Source organism: Schistocerca gregaria, chromosome 8 (assembly GCF_023897955.1).
Source record: "Schistocerca gregaria isolate iqSchGreg1 chromosome 8, iqSchGreg1.2, whole genome shotgun sequence".
Classification (NCBI taxonomy): domain Eukaryota; kingdom Metazoa; phylum Arthropoda; class Insecta; order Orthoptera; family Acrididae; genus Schistocerca; species Schistocerca gregaria.
The window spans coordinates 410,414,010-410,430,898 of NC_064927.1; the positions used below are offsets into that span (position 1 = coordinate 410,414,010).

The following is a 16,889-nucleotide window of genomic DNA, read 5'->3' on the forward strand; positions in this document are numbered from 1 at the left end:
TTCCGAGATTGATGTCTGATATACTCCTCTGTGATGCGGACTAGGGGGAGATTGAATCAATAATTAAATCACTGAAGACTAAGGACTCTCATGGGTGTGTTGAAGTGCCTAGCAGAATATTAAAGTACTGTGCTGTGCATGTTAGCCCCCTTTTTTTAGCCATATTTGTAAATTTTTCCTTAGGAATGGTCAGTTTCCTGAGCCATTAAAGTACTTAGGGGTAAAGCCGCTTTATAAAAATGGAGAAAGGGATAATTTAGACAATTTTAGACCTATTTCTATGCCATCAGTGTTTGCTTATGTTATTGAAAAGGCTGTGTATGTAAGAATAATTGATCACTTTATATCACATGATTTGCTATCAAATATACAGTTCAGCTTTAGAAGTCGTTTAACAACTGAAAATGCTGTATTCTATTTTCTCTGTGAGGTACTGGATGAATTTTGAACACTGGGCATATTTTTTTTATTTAACTAAGGCATGTGATTGTGTTCATCACAAAATATTGCTCAAGAAGTTGGACCATTGCAGAACACGGGGAGTAGCTCACAATTGGTTTGCCTCTTGCTTTAACAACAGAGAGCAAAAGGTCATTATTTACAATGTTGAGAATGGCTGTGATGTGGGGTCTGAGTGGGGCACAGTCAAGTGGGGGTGCCCCCAGAGATCAGTGTTCGGGTCACTCCTGTTCCTTATTTATATAAATGATATGAACTCTAGTATTAAGGGTAAGTCTAAAATATTTCTGTTTGCTGATGACACTAGCTAGGTAGGAAAGTATGTTGTGTGCAACATTGGTCCCGTTTCAAGTATGGAGTTCATGACCTAAATTCATGGCTTGTAGAAAATAGACTAACACTAAATCACAGCAAGGCTCAGTTTTTGCAGTTTCTAACACACAATTCAATAAAACCTAATGTTTTAATTTCACAGAATGGGCATATGATTAGTAAAACTGAACAGTTCAAATTTCTAGGTGTTCAGATAGATAGCAAACTGTTGTGGAAAACCCACGTTCAAGATCTCGTTCAAAGACTTAATGCTGCCATTTTTACTATTCGAACGTTATATGAAGCGAGTGATAGTTCGACATGGAAATTAGTGTACTTTGCGTAATTTCATTCACTTATGTTGTATGGTATAATATTTTGGGGTAACTCTTCCCATTCTAAAAGGATATTTTTGGCTCAGAAATGGGCGGTTCAGGCAATAAGTGGGGTTTTAAGTTCACGAACCTCTTGTCGACCTCTGTTCACGAGTCTGGGTATTTTGACTTTGGCCTCTCAATATATGTATTCTTTACTGTCATTTCTTGTTAACAATATTAGCTTATTCCGAAGAATAAGCAGCTTTCACTCAGTTAATACTTGGCAGAAATCAAACCTGCATTTGGATCGGACTTCCTTAACTCCTGTGCAAATAGATGTGCAGTATACTGATGCATCCATTTTCATTAAGCTACCACTCGAATTCAAAAATTTTAGCAGTAATCCACGTGCTGGTACTGCGAACGGCTGAAAGGAAGGGGAAACTACAGCCGTAATTTTTCCCGAGGGTATGCAGCTTTACTGTATGAAGGGATCGGTTGGTAGGACATGTTCTGAGGCATCGAGGGATCACCAATTTAGTATTGGAGGGCAGCGTGGAGGGTAAAAATCGTAGAGGGAGACCAAGAGATGAATACACTAAGCAGATTCAGAAGGATGTAGGTTGCAGTAGGTACTGGGAGATGAAGAAGCTTGCACAGGATAGAGTAGCATGGAGAGCTGCATCAAACCAGTCTCGGGACTGAAGACCACAACAACAACACCAGGTGCTTTGAAATAGAAATTGAAGAGTTTCCTCATGGGTCACTCCTTTTATTCTTTGGAGGAGTTCCTTGAAAAATTAAGCTGATTCTTATTGAATTGTTTATTGCATTTACTTAAACTTATGGATTGCCTTTTTTCGGGCTCATAAACATTTTATTTTCATCTGTTATTACTTTCATGTTGTAATTTCATGTATTGACATGTTCCATGACCTTGGAAATTAGGTCCTACAGAACTTGACGTGTATAAATAAATAAACAAACAAGAAGTGCAATTTGTTTTCCAGGCAAGACATTTCTGTTGATCCACAGTCAAAACCCAGTGATGCTGTGGCCACTGCAATTGTATAGCCTGTATCTTTACTATAATGACTACCCATTTGTGTCCCGCCCATTCTTTTCTTATTGTGTCACATGCCTGCTGCACCACCAGGAGGCATTCTGCCTCACCATGGGCAGTGATCATAATGTTTTGGCTCATCACTGTATTTCAGAGACAATTAAGTTATAGTTATATGTAAGAAATGTACCTCATTTGTCCCTTAAGAAAAGATCCATGATTGATAGCAACTTGTAGTCTTCTACACGGAAGTTTGCACTCTCTCACTCCCTCACCCACTGTCTCCCCCTATCCCACTCTCCCCACACCTGTCTCCCCCTACCTCTCTATCTCCCTCTCTCTCCCCCTTCCATGATTTACCTGCAAAACTGTGTAATTGAGATAGTCAGAGCTGCTATGCTACAGTCAGTTGAACAAACGATTTGTTTCTTTATTTTTTCTTACCTAGACCTTAACAGATAAACTGTTCGGTGGTTCCTCTGGTGGTGGTCGGCAAAAGGAATATATGCCCCCTGGAGCAATGCGGGAACTGGAGGATCTACGAAGTAGAGTCAAGAGCCTTACGTCACAGCTGTCAGCTGAAAAATCGAAAGGACACAGCTGTGAGTTTATCTTCAATAATTCTTGTTTGTTGTTGTTTTTTTTTTGTGTGTGTGTGTGTGTGTGTGTGTGTGTGTGTGTGTGTGTGTGTGTGTGTGTGTGTGTGTGTGTGTGTGTGTGTTAGTGTTTATTAGTCAGTCAAAGCCATTTCCTATGGCAACAAGTATAGAAAATTTCATCAGGATAAAACTAAAGTTTTTAAGATGTTTCTGTGTAACTGAAAATATGCCTAAGAAGCATTTTGCAGACTTGCCTTAAAGAGAAAGCAATAATTTTATATAAAATTTTGCTGATATACTGTCACTACCTGAAGAATTTCTGGTTTCTCTCACTGAGTTCTTCCTCACATTGTGGCGACTGGGTCAGATTTCCAGCTTGAAACAACTAAATGTAGTATGATGCCCCTTTTAATTTTCAGCAATTAATGGGATACCAGCTAAAAGTCAGCCTACTGGATATGTACCTCAAGCAGGCAAAGCATCCAAGAAGACGATGGACATCCAGAGTGTTCAGCAGCTCACACTTCGACCAGAGGCCTCCACTCCTCGCATGCACCACAGCCCTTCTCACAGGTGACTTCAAGTTAATTTTTGGCTCTTGTGAATTATGATGCTGTTTTCATTACACCTGGTCTCCTCTTCACAAAGGGTGGTGTTGGAGGTGACTCTTGTGGAGCATTAAGTGGTGAAGTTCACTGCAACCTAAGCAGAAGAAGAAAGCAAATGTTTATGCTGGGTTTCCTGATTAATCATTGGCTAGATTTTGCCTGCTGTTGGCGCCAAAAGATTATTGTGACTTTTTGCTGATACTTTCGAATAGGGACCTAAAAATGTAGCATCTGTTTTTGGCGAAATGTGCATCTAACTACTTTGTGTTTATAAATGATTAGATGTACAAATTTAAAATGTTATATCACTATGTACCAGAAGACAGTCCCTGCTGCTTTGAAATTGACTGTTAAAACAAAGTGATCGGGAAGTATTTTCCAAAATGTTCTTTGGTTTCTTCTTTTGGCTGTATTTAAGCCTTCATCATTTGATTATCTGTTGAGAAGCACTGGTAAACTGAGTGCTCATCTGGTTGAATGTGTTTCTCGACATTATTTTTCTTTTCCCTTCATATGTGGTAATAACATAATCTCCAAAATATTAATTTTGGCCTTTTGTTGGCATTCATAGCTATGCAAACCATACCTGACAACGCTAAAGATAGAACAGACGAGGCACGCTTGGTGTGGAAGAAGAACTGGAAATAGTTCTGTTCGCACATTTGGGGGAGAATTTATACGTGGTTAAAATATGTTGACAGGTTTTGTTTACCTGTCGCAACTGAGCAGAGTGCAGCCACTATAAATTGGTGATCAGCCACGATCATAAACAAATTAAAATGACTGCAAAAGGGGAGATGATGGGTGCGGGGAAACAAGCCTCACCTCCCTCTCGTAGAGTGGCAGCCTGCACTCCCATTCTGTGTTTTTGTGAAAGCAGGATCACAGATACCCTTTGGTGTTGTGAAGGTCATAATCAGTCTCCATGATGAGCTGGATTAGTCACTTAACTGACTTCAAAATAAAGTAAAACAATGAGCAAAGCTTAAAATCTAGCATTCAGTAGTTGCTACCACATAGTCATTTGCTGAAGTTGGCAGCACTGTAAACAACATAGCAAAGGCCCAACCTCTACTGGCATTTGACGCAACCACAGTTCAAAACCTGCACCACCTAAAACTGTCATCTACCACCTATTGTGGGAACAGTGTCTTTTGTCACACCTTGTAAAAAATTATAATGCTTGCTGCTACTAATGTATTTGTGCTATCTCGTTGATTGTCGTGTCACCCAGTGGGAACATAAGTGCTGCAACAGATAAGCACCACACCATACCACATCGCATTGTATGACCTTTATTGAAACTTGTCATATTGCATATCGTATCGCCTTAGTGAGAACAGTGCTGTAGTGATGTGAACGTAAGAAGGCGGCTGCCCAAAGTATTTTACACAGTGTGGTCTCTGTCTCTGTCCCACGCCTCACGTGTTGGCCTTTGTCGATGTTCATAACTGGTGATACTAGGTTAAGCATTATATCAAATCACTGTTTCTGTTGGTTACTCTCCCTAGTAGAATTTATTAAAATTGTTGCTCGTTAAGTGACAAGAGTTCTAGATTCTCTTATGTTTTTAGTTGGGTGTCAACAGTACCACTGTGTTCTCATAACCATTGAATGATATTTTCCTTTCGAGAGGACAGAATTGGAACCATAGCTTTTATAAATGGTTTGATAAGGATCATTATTGAGAATTATTATTGATTGATTTTCTAAACTTGTAAGCAAAGAACTTAAAAAAAATTTAAAATGTTTGGTTTCAGTTCTTTAATACTCACAGTTCGCAGCTGCAAGTAAATCCGCAGTGTGTGTCGCCGTGTAATGGAATAATTCTGCCTTCATCAGCTGTGCGTGACACTTTCTTCTTGTCATCAGTCCAATGCTTTGTAAAACTGACTTGGGTTTCTAGAAGTCCCAACAGTCTAACTATGTCCTGGAAATTGTCTTTCATTTTGACAAAAATGTTCATTGTGGCTGTGTCTCCTTGCTGCATCAATATTTTATGAGGAGCAAGACTGCCAAGAACAAGGCATGGAAACTGTTTCTGCACTCAGTTAGGACTCACGCAATGAGATAAGAAACAAGTCTATAGTAGTATACTGTCTGTGAAGGCAGTAGCTGTATATATGAAGCCAAATCTTATCTTGTGCATGAGGTCCCTCATTTGTTATGTTTTCAAGTGTCTTTCTTCATACCTAGTGCATCAATACAAGATGGTTCTGCTAGATTGCCCTCTCTTACTTTCCATTTCTAGTATGACACACTTCTGTCATTGTATTTAGAAAACTGGTAAGAGTACCCCCTATTTCTCACTTTTATTTCAAGGCATTTCTACACATTGGACATAAAGTAATGCCTTTGTCTTTTAAGTGCAATTCTTTGTCAAGCCTTCACGACTATTGACTGAAACCAAAACCCTAACTACACACCTTTTTATATTGTATTTCAGTAGTCATTGCAGTTGCCCCAAGAAACACCAACAGAAATGAAGCAAATGGCTTACACACATAATTGGAAATGGAACATGTGGGTGATAAACACCACACCAGCTGACACTGCAAACAGCCTGATCCTCTATTAGAGCATAGTGCAGTGGGCAATAGGTGAATCACATTGAGAACTTTGACCACAACCAATTTGTTGGTGACTGCTATTGTTTGCTGGAAAGTGTCTTCATTGGGCAGTTCTAAGGGAACAAAATTTCTCCTTTATGTAATGAATGATACCTGTCTTTAAACGTCTATAAATGCAAGATAATGCATACAACAGAGAGAGAAAAGTCGATAGTATCAGATTACAAGATTGTTGGTGAACTTCTGGAGTACATCACACCTTCTAAATATTTAGGGAAAGCACTAAGAAGCCATATGATGGGGGATAAACCACAAAATCAGGAGTAGGGAAGATAAATGAGAGACTTAAAATTATTGGATGCATTCTGAAAATTGCTGTGCCTCTACATAGGAAATTGCACAAAAAACGCTAGCACAAGTAGTTCTGGAGTGTTACTTCAGTGTCTGGAGTCCTTACCAAGCAGTCATTACAGCAGAAAGAATGTCAGAGAGGCTCTGCTAGGATTGTAACATGTCAGTATGGCTAGTGAGAAAGTGAAAGGTGGTCTTTAGAGACTGAGTACAAGTTTGGATGATGGAAGGCTGGGAAAGCAAAATAGCCATGCCCTTCGAAAGTACCATCCTGGCATTTGCGTGACAGAAAACACTAATCTCTGTGGCCACATTGAGGTTTGAACCGGCGTCATCCTGAATGAGAGTCTAGTGTGCTAACCACTGTGCCACTTCACTCAGTAATAAGAAAGTGTAACAGAGATTCCAGGAGAATGTAAATAGGACTCTTTGGAAGAAGGATGGTGGTATCACAAATGGGTAAATTTAGGAAATAACTCTTAAAGGAAGACTGTGTAACGGTTCTGCTGCCACCATCATGTATCTTGTGTAGAAACCATGAGAATATGATGAGACAGATGGGGGCAGATACAGAGCATTATACACACTCATTTTTCTTCTTGCTCAGAATGCCATTGGGACTGGATGGAACTTCACTAATACTGCTATGAAATGTCCTCCGCCACACCATATGGCAGATTGTGGAATGTACTGGCAGGCATAGATTTAAATTTATGTAAAGCAAATGATAGTCTATAATTTACTAGTAGGATAATAGGGAACTGTGATTTATCTTCAAAAGATACTGCTTACAAAAGAGTCGTAAAACCTGTATTGAAATAGTGCCAGTCAGTGGAACCACTAAGAAGATTCAATAATTGCAGACATTAAGTTTAGAAGTAAAGCAGGTCACTGTGAGTAGTCACAGGATTGTTTGTTTGGTAGAAATTGTGTCACCAAACTGTTAGATACATGAACCAAGATTTTATTTTATTACAAAAGCCAACTTTTTAAGTTCAACTGCTCCACTTTCCGGTGAGAAACAAACTGTGCTAATAACGACTCTCACAAATGCATAGGACAAGTTATTCTTCCTACACTCCATCTGCAGAAGAAATGAGAAATTTTATTATGTGGTATAATAATAGTATTGTCTCCTATGTACTGAATATACTCAAATAATCTGCATGTTTTTTCCCGAATTTTAGGACGAAAAACTGGGGTGCGCGGGTTATTCGAAACATTGTTGGTACTGCTCCGCCTCCAACAATACATCCCATTATACTATTGCATTGTTGTGGCCTCAGCCTGTGACACATCAGTAGCACATTAGGAGTGAAGTATTAATGTCTTCAAACTTGTTAATTATGGCTACAAGTTCTCGCAATCACTCGTACACTGCTAAAGAAAAACTGAAAATTATTAAAGAAGCTGAGAATATTGGAAACTGTGCAGCAGGAAGAAAGTACGAAGTGAGTGAGAGTTGTATTCGCGACTGGCGAAAAAATAAAATGCAGCTTCAAGAAACTACCGGTAATACTAATCGCCGGGCATGTCGCGGCCAAAAACCAGAAGCATCTGGACCTCGAGAAAAGGCTCTGCAATTATGTAGATGAGAAGCGACAGTATGGATGCGCGGTAACGAGTGAAATGTCCCAACTTAAAGCATTGTCATTAGCCAAAGAACTAGGCAGTACCAGTTTCAAAGCTAGCCGGGGCTGGCTATCAAGATTTTTCAACCGAAACGGTTTAGGATTCTGGAGGAAAACTATTATCGCTCAGTGGCTTCCAGGCGATTACGAGGAAAAAATAGTGAATTTTTATCGTTGTGTGATAAATCTGCGTCGTAAACAGTCCTATATATTATCACAAATTGGTAATGTGGATCAAATGCCAGTCTATTTTGAGATGCCGCTCGACAACACAGTGAACAGGAAAGGAGAATCCAGCATCATGATACAAACTGGTGGCAGTGAGAAACAAAGACTTGCAGTGATGTTGTGTGTAACTGGCGATGGATGAAAGCTACCACTTTACGTGATATTTAAACGGAAAACAATTCTGAAAATATCAGTAAAAGGCATACCGGTATTAGTGAGAGCGAATTCGAAAGGGTGGATGGAAAATGAACTTATAATTGACTGGGTGACACATGTTCGGCAATGTCGTCCTGGTGCGTTACCGAATTTATGCAACGTGTTGGTCCTGGACAGCTTCCTCGGACATACAACTAAAGAAGTGTGAGACAAATTACAAAAAGGGAAAACTGACTTGGTCATTATCTCTGGACGCCTAACATCCATCCTACAACCACTAGATGTGCGTATATATGTGCCATTCAAAGCTGCACTTAAACAGCGATATGCGCAATGGATGGCTGATGAAAACCATAAGTTCACACCTAGTGGAAAAATCAAATGGGTGGATTTGTCCCAGATTTGTGAATGGGCGAAAAGTGGATGGAACTCCATTCCGCAACCACTGGTGGAAAAATCCTTCAAAAAAATGTGGATTTCACTGGATGGAACAGAGGACGATGCTCTATGGGAAGATGGTGAAGGCGACAATGATTCCTCCCACTAGTGATGACAATGAAAGTGATGAATAGAGGGGTAAGAGGGGGAACATACCGGTATTGACTAAAACTTTTTATTGCGCGTACCGTAGTAACAAATTCTTAAACAAGATAATTCACATTTCTTTTTTTTTGCTATTGTAGGTACGTGTAGAGTTCCGGCTGGCGGTGCCCGCCCATCTAACGGGCCGGGTGGCCAGCTGCACGCCGCTGAATCGCTTGTGTTTTAACGATGTTTTAACCTGTACAGCAGTGTTGCTTCAAACCAGTAGTTATTATACATACTTTTCAACACATCATAACGTTGGAACAATTTGTTTTTTTGTAAATAAAACACATGAAAGCAACAAATAATTTTTTTAATTTTTTTATCCCCCACCCCACGCCCACCCCCCGCCCCCTCTTCCTTAAAATTGCGGTGTGCGGATTATTCGAGTATATACGGTATTTTACAATGCTTTCTAGAGAATTTATCATATAAAGTTTACCCAGTTCCTGACCCATGAGGTGCACGCCTTTGGACGGTGTTTCCTATGTTGTTACATTAATGGTGTCATTCTTCTTCTGGTTCTATATTGTATTGAAGCTAACAAAGATCTTAATGACCTTTTAAATAGTGTTGGTACTTCCAGCATTTAATTCTGCTGTCAGACTATTTTGTGGAGCTCATCAGTTGCTCCAGACAGTATGTACTAATAGCTGCTGGGCACACTTTGATAGAGGGCTTTCTCAGCTACAGCACTGTCTCACGTGAGAGAATGAAGCTGTGTATGACTTCTTTAGATTGTAAATCTTGCACAACTTTTTAAGAGTGAATACCATGAAACCATCAATACCAGTTCTGCTTTGAAGTAGTGTGTGTGTGTGTGTGTGTGTGTGTGTGTGTGTAATGAAGAGGGCGGCAGCCAGATGCCGCTAGCCTACACCTGTCAAATCACACACATCGAGGTGGCACTGCAGAGACTGGATTTACTCTCGGGAAGACAATGGTTAAAATTCCTATCTGGCCATGTGTTTCTATTGCTTCCTTAGATGTCTTACATATCAGGAAGATTTCTGTGAAAGGACACAATAAATTTGGTTCCCTGCTCTTCCTTAATGAGACCTTTTGCTCCGTCTCTAATGACTTCATTTTTGACAGGATGTTGAACTCTTGGTTTCCTATCTTCAACTGAATAACTCTGAGCACTTGCAGAGCTTAATGTCTGCACCCCACAGTCAGGTCACAACCAACAATCCTGTGAGACACTATGGCAAGGTTTATGTTGCTGTATAACACGTAGGTGCGAGGTCAGACGAGTAGGAACATTAAGCCGCCTCTTTTACTCCCTGTTGGTAAGCTGAAGGCTACAAATCAAGGTGCTTGTGGTTCAGTCCAGAGACTTGTTCCTGTCAGTTATCACTTCTTTAATCTTGGGCAATGATTTGTATATGTGGAGAATACTGAGCTGCACAAAGATCCGCGGTAAACTGGTAAATCGGCCAGCCGCAGAAAGTTTGTGCCTAGGAAAGCACTTTTGTATTTAGGCCAACCTTAAAAGTGAAAAACTGCTTTACTTGTACATCTGCTCTCCTCACTAACTTAGAATGGCTATGCCTATTTTCAAATTTCAAATTGGTTACCTCCGGTAGAGTGCCATTAGAATAGCATGTATTAGTGATACTGGGTAAAGAGGTAGCTGATTCTACCATAAGCATCCTAGTTTCCAACACACACTTATGTGTGCAGCTTATTAATGGGGGAGTATATCTTTGCCGTAATAATTTCGCCCTCAGTACTCCATGCCATTTTTCTTGTCTGCTGTGATTCATACCTATTGTAATATTCCTACATTCACTCAGTTTCTATCCAGAGGCAGCTGAATGATAGAGGCACTATAGATTTTAAAAACTGCAGCTTAATTAATAGCTTTGTGAAATATGGTGTTGACTGTTTTTTCTTCTCTTCTGTGTACTTCTTTCTCTACCCTCTTCATTTCCTTATACTCTTTGTTTTTCTTCTTCGCTCCTCACATATTTGCCTTCCTCCTTCGCTTCTTACTTCCTCACTCATTGCTTCACATTCCTCTTCCTGTGGTATAACTTCTCTTCCCTTCCTCATTTCTTAACTCTCGTTCCAGTGCTTTTGTTCTCTGTCCTTCTCTGCCCTAACTCTCTCTCACTTTCCTCCAGCTGTCACATCCTGGGATTGGGTTTTACCAAAAACTTAAAGCCTGTTGATCAGTGCCAGAATGACTTTGATCTGGCCAACAGTAAGTCTCAGAAGAATTCTCTGCAGGAAAAGATGATGAATAGGAAAACTTCAAAGAATATAGATTACAGAGAGTTTATTAGAAATTAATTACACTGCTGTAAACTGAGGTATATCACTGTGATGCCCCACAGCTCATAGGTATTTGAAAAAATTCATAATTACTGCCTTAGCTTAGGATAAAATCTTTATTTAAACAACCAGTTTCCGTTGACTGACTATCATAAGGTTCTTCAAAGCATTTACACACTAATTAGGCGAATAGAGAATCACTGAAGTCAGACAATAAAACTGTGGATTTGTCACTGTTGTCACATTGTAATATAAATTACATCATCAATATATAAATTGTGCTAGGCAGTGTAGTCTGTCATGTTACATCAACAGTTGGCGTTAATGCTACGTATGGATGAATACCACATAGATCAGAGAGCACAGCTGATTGCCGTTTATTATTAGAGCCAAAGATCTTTTTTGTAGCAGCAGATTTTTGTGCCCAATGGGCCACTAGAGTTGCCTCCAGCAGGAGGAAATGGTGTGAACAGATTGTATTGTGTAGCTGCTGCCACATCCACGTGGAATATTATAAACACATGGCCCTCTGAGGCCATGACTAGCCTCAGAGTTGTTAGGCGAGTGAAGGGCCTTTTTCATCTCGTTCATACCTAAGATTCATCCAATTTTACATGATATAGCTCCATAGATTTGAAGGAATATTGTGTGCTGATCTTGTGTGTTTGAGCAGAGGTGGATCTGAGGTCCAGACAGAGCACGTTTGATTTCACGTGACAATTGTATTATGCCTGTCTTTTGTATTTTGGTAATATGTCTTAACACAGAGCATACGGGCGCATTACTGTAAGAATTGATTTTGTGTTCGACAAAGACTCTACATTGATCAGAACACAGCCTGTGTGTGTTAATTATTACAGAGCTCCTTCTGACATTGAAAATTGTCAGTTTATTTTGAGTTATGTTGGTCTTACAATTGATGCTACTTTTAAGGTTCCAAGCTTGCCTGTCAAAGATGGCATGCTAATATTAACTTTATGATAAACTAAATAGCACATTAAAACTATGTCCTGCACTGCATCCCAAAACCAGAACCTTGTCTTTTGCATCTCTTACTTTGTGAGCTAGTAAGCTATCCAGGCATATCTCACGATATGCCCTCACATCTTTACTTCTGCTAGCACCTATCCCTAAATTTCCAAACTAAACGAAAAACCTGCATTCCTCAAGGACTAGAACTCCCGAAAGCCCAGTGCAGCACATAGTCTTAATCAGTTAGGAAATTTCAAGACAGTGCAATCTCTGCTTTGCAGTGTTTTATCTTCGATAATGTATGTATGTGTGTGGTTCAGACTGAGAGTGCAGTTATCTTCAGTTCCGATCTTTTACACCTATAAAATATGTTTCTGCATCAACCGTATTGATACTCTACTTTAGGCTTTGTGACTGTAACGGTTTAGTCTAGTGCTGAAAATGTGTAAATCTCAGATGACTTCCAGCTTTCTACTAAATAATAGAAAGTACCTCTTCTAAGAAATCTATTGTATCTTCTAATGCATTTGATTTATACGTGTGGTGTTGCTGTACCCTGTTTGCATTCATACATTCACTTTAACATTACATTAATTAGATTTAACATTTCATGTGACTTCTCACGTTCTCAATAATCACATCGTTATTGTCATGGTGCACTCTGTATTCAGTGGTGCATTTCACTTTTCTTAGCCAGGACATCGGCTTGCGGAACAAATGCAAGGTCCTACAGATGTAGCAACTTGTGATGAACTGTAATCACAACATCCCATCATGAAGATGTGTGGCATCCACCTGTATCAGTTCACATGCTAAAACAAAGACAAAAACCTCAAAACAGCTTTCCATCCTAAACTGTTTAACTAATAATTGGTTTCAACTGTCACAGTTATCTTTCTAGGGCTAAGTAGACATGGGTACCAAATATCATCAAAGTGATGTTATGCAACAGCTTCTGAATACAAAAATTCTTTCTGGAAACTTTTCAGTGACTTGGCATTCTTATTTCAAAATATTATTATACTGACAATTCCTTTTTTTTCCCCAGTTCACTATCTTTTATTTCTCTCCTGTCTGATTTGAACCTTGGCAATAATTCAACTTTCTTTGCTGCAAGTAATTTTTGGTTTACATAAGTTGAAAAGGTTTTCACAAGCTTGACAAAAAGAAGAGTAGATGTGACACTGCCCTATACTAGCATCCTGATCTGATTTTCTTTTTCAGAATTGAGACAAGTCTGTGTACTAGAGCAACAAAGTGCCACGTGTGTACTGACAGTATACATTTGGGACGGCAGGTTTCCTATTGCCAAGAATGTGAAATAACTGTACACCCAAAGGTAAATTAATTTTCCAGCAGGGTCTTTCTTCTTCCTATTATAATGTTTTCTTTGACTTGACTTCAGTGATCTTTACAGTGTTCTTTGCTTCTGCCGAAAATGTGTGGCAAACCTCAAACAACACGTCAACCCAATGGAACTCTGGGCTCAAAGTTGTACAGAGCTGAACATGCTGACGTGAACAAAGCAACACCTGGAAGTATGGAGGGTGCTGTGAAAATTTATGTGTGAGTACTATCTAACAAATGGCACAGTAGGGCAATATTTTATTTCTAGTTGATTGTGACACACTATTTCCGCCGATTTATCTTTGATGACTGTTTTTCAGTAATGGAGAATGGAAGCAAAAGTACTTGCTTCTAGAGGGGAGCGCCCTTCTCATATATGACAACAAGCCTTTGTCGGAAAATGTGTGCCCTGACAGCAAATTTGAATTGTGTTCTGACGATAGCATTACGAGCATTGTCCGCTCTGTGCATTCTCCAGAAACAGCGTCACTTTCAAATTTGGATGTGCCATTCTTGCTGAAGGTAAGAGATATTGTGTCCTTGGGGTCTTTCGTGGTGTGATATGCTTGAATAAAATCTTCTCGTATTACAAGCCGTGTCACTTTGAATAAAACACTTGAGCTTTTGGTAGCTGTCTCTGCCATTGTCATCAAAAGTTAATCAGCAACTGCTGCTGCTGGCTTGGTGTTTTGCTTATATAGATGTACTGGCAGTGTTCCAGAGGGGGCGTGAATGACACATGCAGGAAGTGCAAGTTGGGCAGCTCCTAGCAGCTCTGTCCCGTGCAGGACCGTGAGACGTCAGATGGCCTGAGGGACTGATGCCACATTTGAAACTGTCCCGATCGCGCATCCCTACAAATGTCGAGCCTATGTCTTTGCTTTTGTTCAGTGTCCGAAGCAAAAAGACATGGCATTGACCCCTCATGCCATCTGATGTCACTTGGCCCCACAATGGGATGGAGCTGGTAGGAGCTGCCCTCTGTGATTTTACCTCCCGACAATAGTAACGGAGACAGCTACTGAAAGCCGGAGTGTTTTATTTTTGAGTGATGCAGGTTGTAAACCGAGAAATTTTAATGAAGAGATATTGTTTGTGTTCATTTTTCGTAAGCATAATCTGCCATTGCAGACTTTTAACATTAATTGAAATTTCTGGATGGAGAAATATGTAAAACAAAGGAAATGCAATCACTCACCTATAGCATACCGGTCCTTGGAGGGCAGAAACAAATAGTCATAGGAAACAGCAGTTGTGCTAGCTTTTCGAACTCTTGCTCTTAACCTAAAGCCCGGTCCACACGCAACGATCTGTCTGCGCAGACATCGGCGCAGATGTCTGTACATGCAAAAGATAGCTGCAAATGTGGTGTGTTCACATGACACAAACCCCAATCTACTACTCTCCCGCCATCTGTCAGTGTAGAAAAGAAGTGGCAAGCGACTACGCTCCCCGTAAATGTCCAAAATTTGCTACAGTTATTTTGAAATACAGAAATGGAGGCAGTTCTGTTGTGGTCTGTGTTCGCAACTTTTGTTGCAAAAAACATTCAGACCAACCGCAGGACACACAGAAAGCGGTGAAAATGGTGTAGGCAGTGGCTGCTAAAGCAAAAGCAGTTTTCTCACGTACATTTACTGCGAGAGTTGCAGGGTGAACCTGTTTTGTTTTACATTACCTCGTGTTCCATTTCCTGGTACATTGACACTCCAATTTCATCTTCAATTGTACTCCTGCTTGGTCTTGGCGTTTCTTGACCACTAAGAAAGCCAAGCAGATCAAAATACCATAATGTTGGCTGGTATACTTGATCTACTCTTAAACCAGATCTTCTAGATTTCTGAACTTTGGATAACTCTTTTCGGTAAACAGTTCGCTGACAGACTTAATTTACTTGACTTGCCTTCATGAACTCATGCTTCAGGACAGTGTAAATAGCTTCACATGTGTTGGGTATTATTTTACTCAACGCTTGTTTCGATATTGCTGTCGAAAATTCCAAATCCTTGTAGCTCCTTCCTGTTGATCTTAATGTTACCGCCAGCCGTTCATGAGGAGAAATTGCCCTTCTCATACAAGGATTTTTTCTCATAATATGAGTGGTTACAAGCTTTAAGAGATAATTATAAGTTTCGACATCCATCCACAAATAATTTCTCCAGTTCGCAACGAATTTATTTTTTTAATTACCATTTCTCTGTTTGCCGAGGCATCTACTGTCCGTATTTTTCAATTAGAGCATTGTATGCTGCCGTCTTTTTGTCTCAGTCACTATATTCTTTACTTGTAATCTTCCACAAACACGTGTGGTTTCTATATATTTCAATGAATTCACTTACTAACTCTCAAGAACACTGACGAGTATCAGCCATTTTAATGCTCTGTGTGCACAAATACAAACACTAGACGGAGCAAACAGCTGTTTCGCGCCAGATTTGCGGCGATCTCCTGTCCACACGCTCCAACTTGTCTGTGCAGATGTGGTTTGAACCCACAGATTTGAGAGGTTTCGCTCAAACCTCCAACTTCCAGGTTTTCACACACCTCAGATTGGTGCAAATCTTCTGTCCACATGCAACGATCTGTCTGCGCAGATGTGATGTGCGCAGACAGATCGTTGCGTGTGGACGGGCCTTAATCAAAGTGTACTCATTCACACACACAACCACGCAGACCCGGAACGTGTTCCCATGGCCACAGCAAGACTAGTTACTGTCTCATCTTCATATATTTCCGTGTGCTGCACTCGAATATCACAATGAAAATTGTCTCCTAGCGCAGGGTTACGAGTAATGTGGGACTGTAGTTTCACACATATTGCTACCGTAATTAGTAGGATATTTACATTGATTGTGCTTACCTGATTTATTCACACTGTTTGTCTTTCTCTTGTGTGTGGTGTCTGGAGATCTTTCTGTAGTATCTAGCAGAAATCAGCCAGTATATCAGTAGTCCACCATCATTTGTACTGCTGGTCTGTAGAGGAATGTCCACGACAAACAGTTCACCATACTCGTCACTGAATGCACCACAGTTCTCCAAGAACACGGGGTGGGAGTAAAGGAAGTAAGTCTTCAGGGTCTTGTTGCGGCCAGTGATATAAGCATGAACGAGTTCGTCTACAAGGTCCCTGTAACTTTTTCTCCTGTTTCCCAAGAGCAATATTGTAACATTATGAAAACAATGCCACACATGTATCTGGTCAGGAACTAGAGAGGACTCACAAAATGTGTGTCCACCAGCAGCTGTTGTATCCCTGTGGACCAACAAATGTCTCCTTTAAGATCCTCAGCCGAATCATTGAAACTTCTTGCACAAATACTGAAGTGCAGCTTTATTCCTGTGCAATGCCCATCATAAGATGCAGTGGTGTGAGAACACTTTTGTTTGGATTTATTAGAGACCCTTCAGAAA

General features: G+C 40.1%; 1 protein-coding gene across 1 annotated transcript in view; it reads left to right on the forward strand.

Annotated features, from left to right (window-relative positions):
* Positions 1-16,889, forward strand: part of LOC126284006 (citron rho-interacting kinase) — a 200,319-nt gene that overhangs the window by 113,801 nt on the left and 69,629 nt on the right. Inside the window, exons 22-26 of the mRNA XM_049982548.1 lie at positions 2,600-2,753; positions 3,170-3,323; positions 13,353-13,467; positions 13,546-13,694; positions 13,796-13,997. Coding sequence (XP_049838505.1) covers positions 2,600-2,753; positions 3,170-3,323; positions 13,353-13,467; positions 13,546-13,694; positions 13,796-13,997 — 774 coding nt within the window. The remainder of the gene's footprint in view (positions 1-2,599; positions 2,754-3,169; positions 3,324-13,352; positions 13,468-13,545; positions 13,695-13,795; positions 13,998-16,889) is intronic.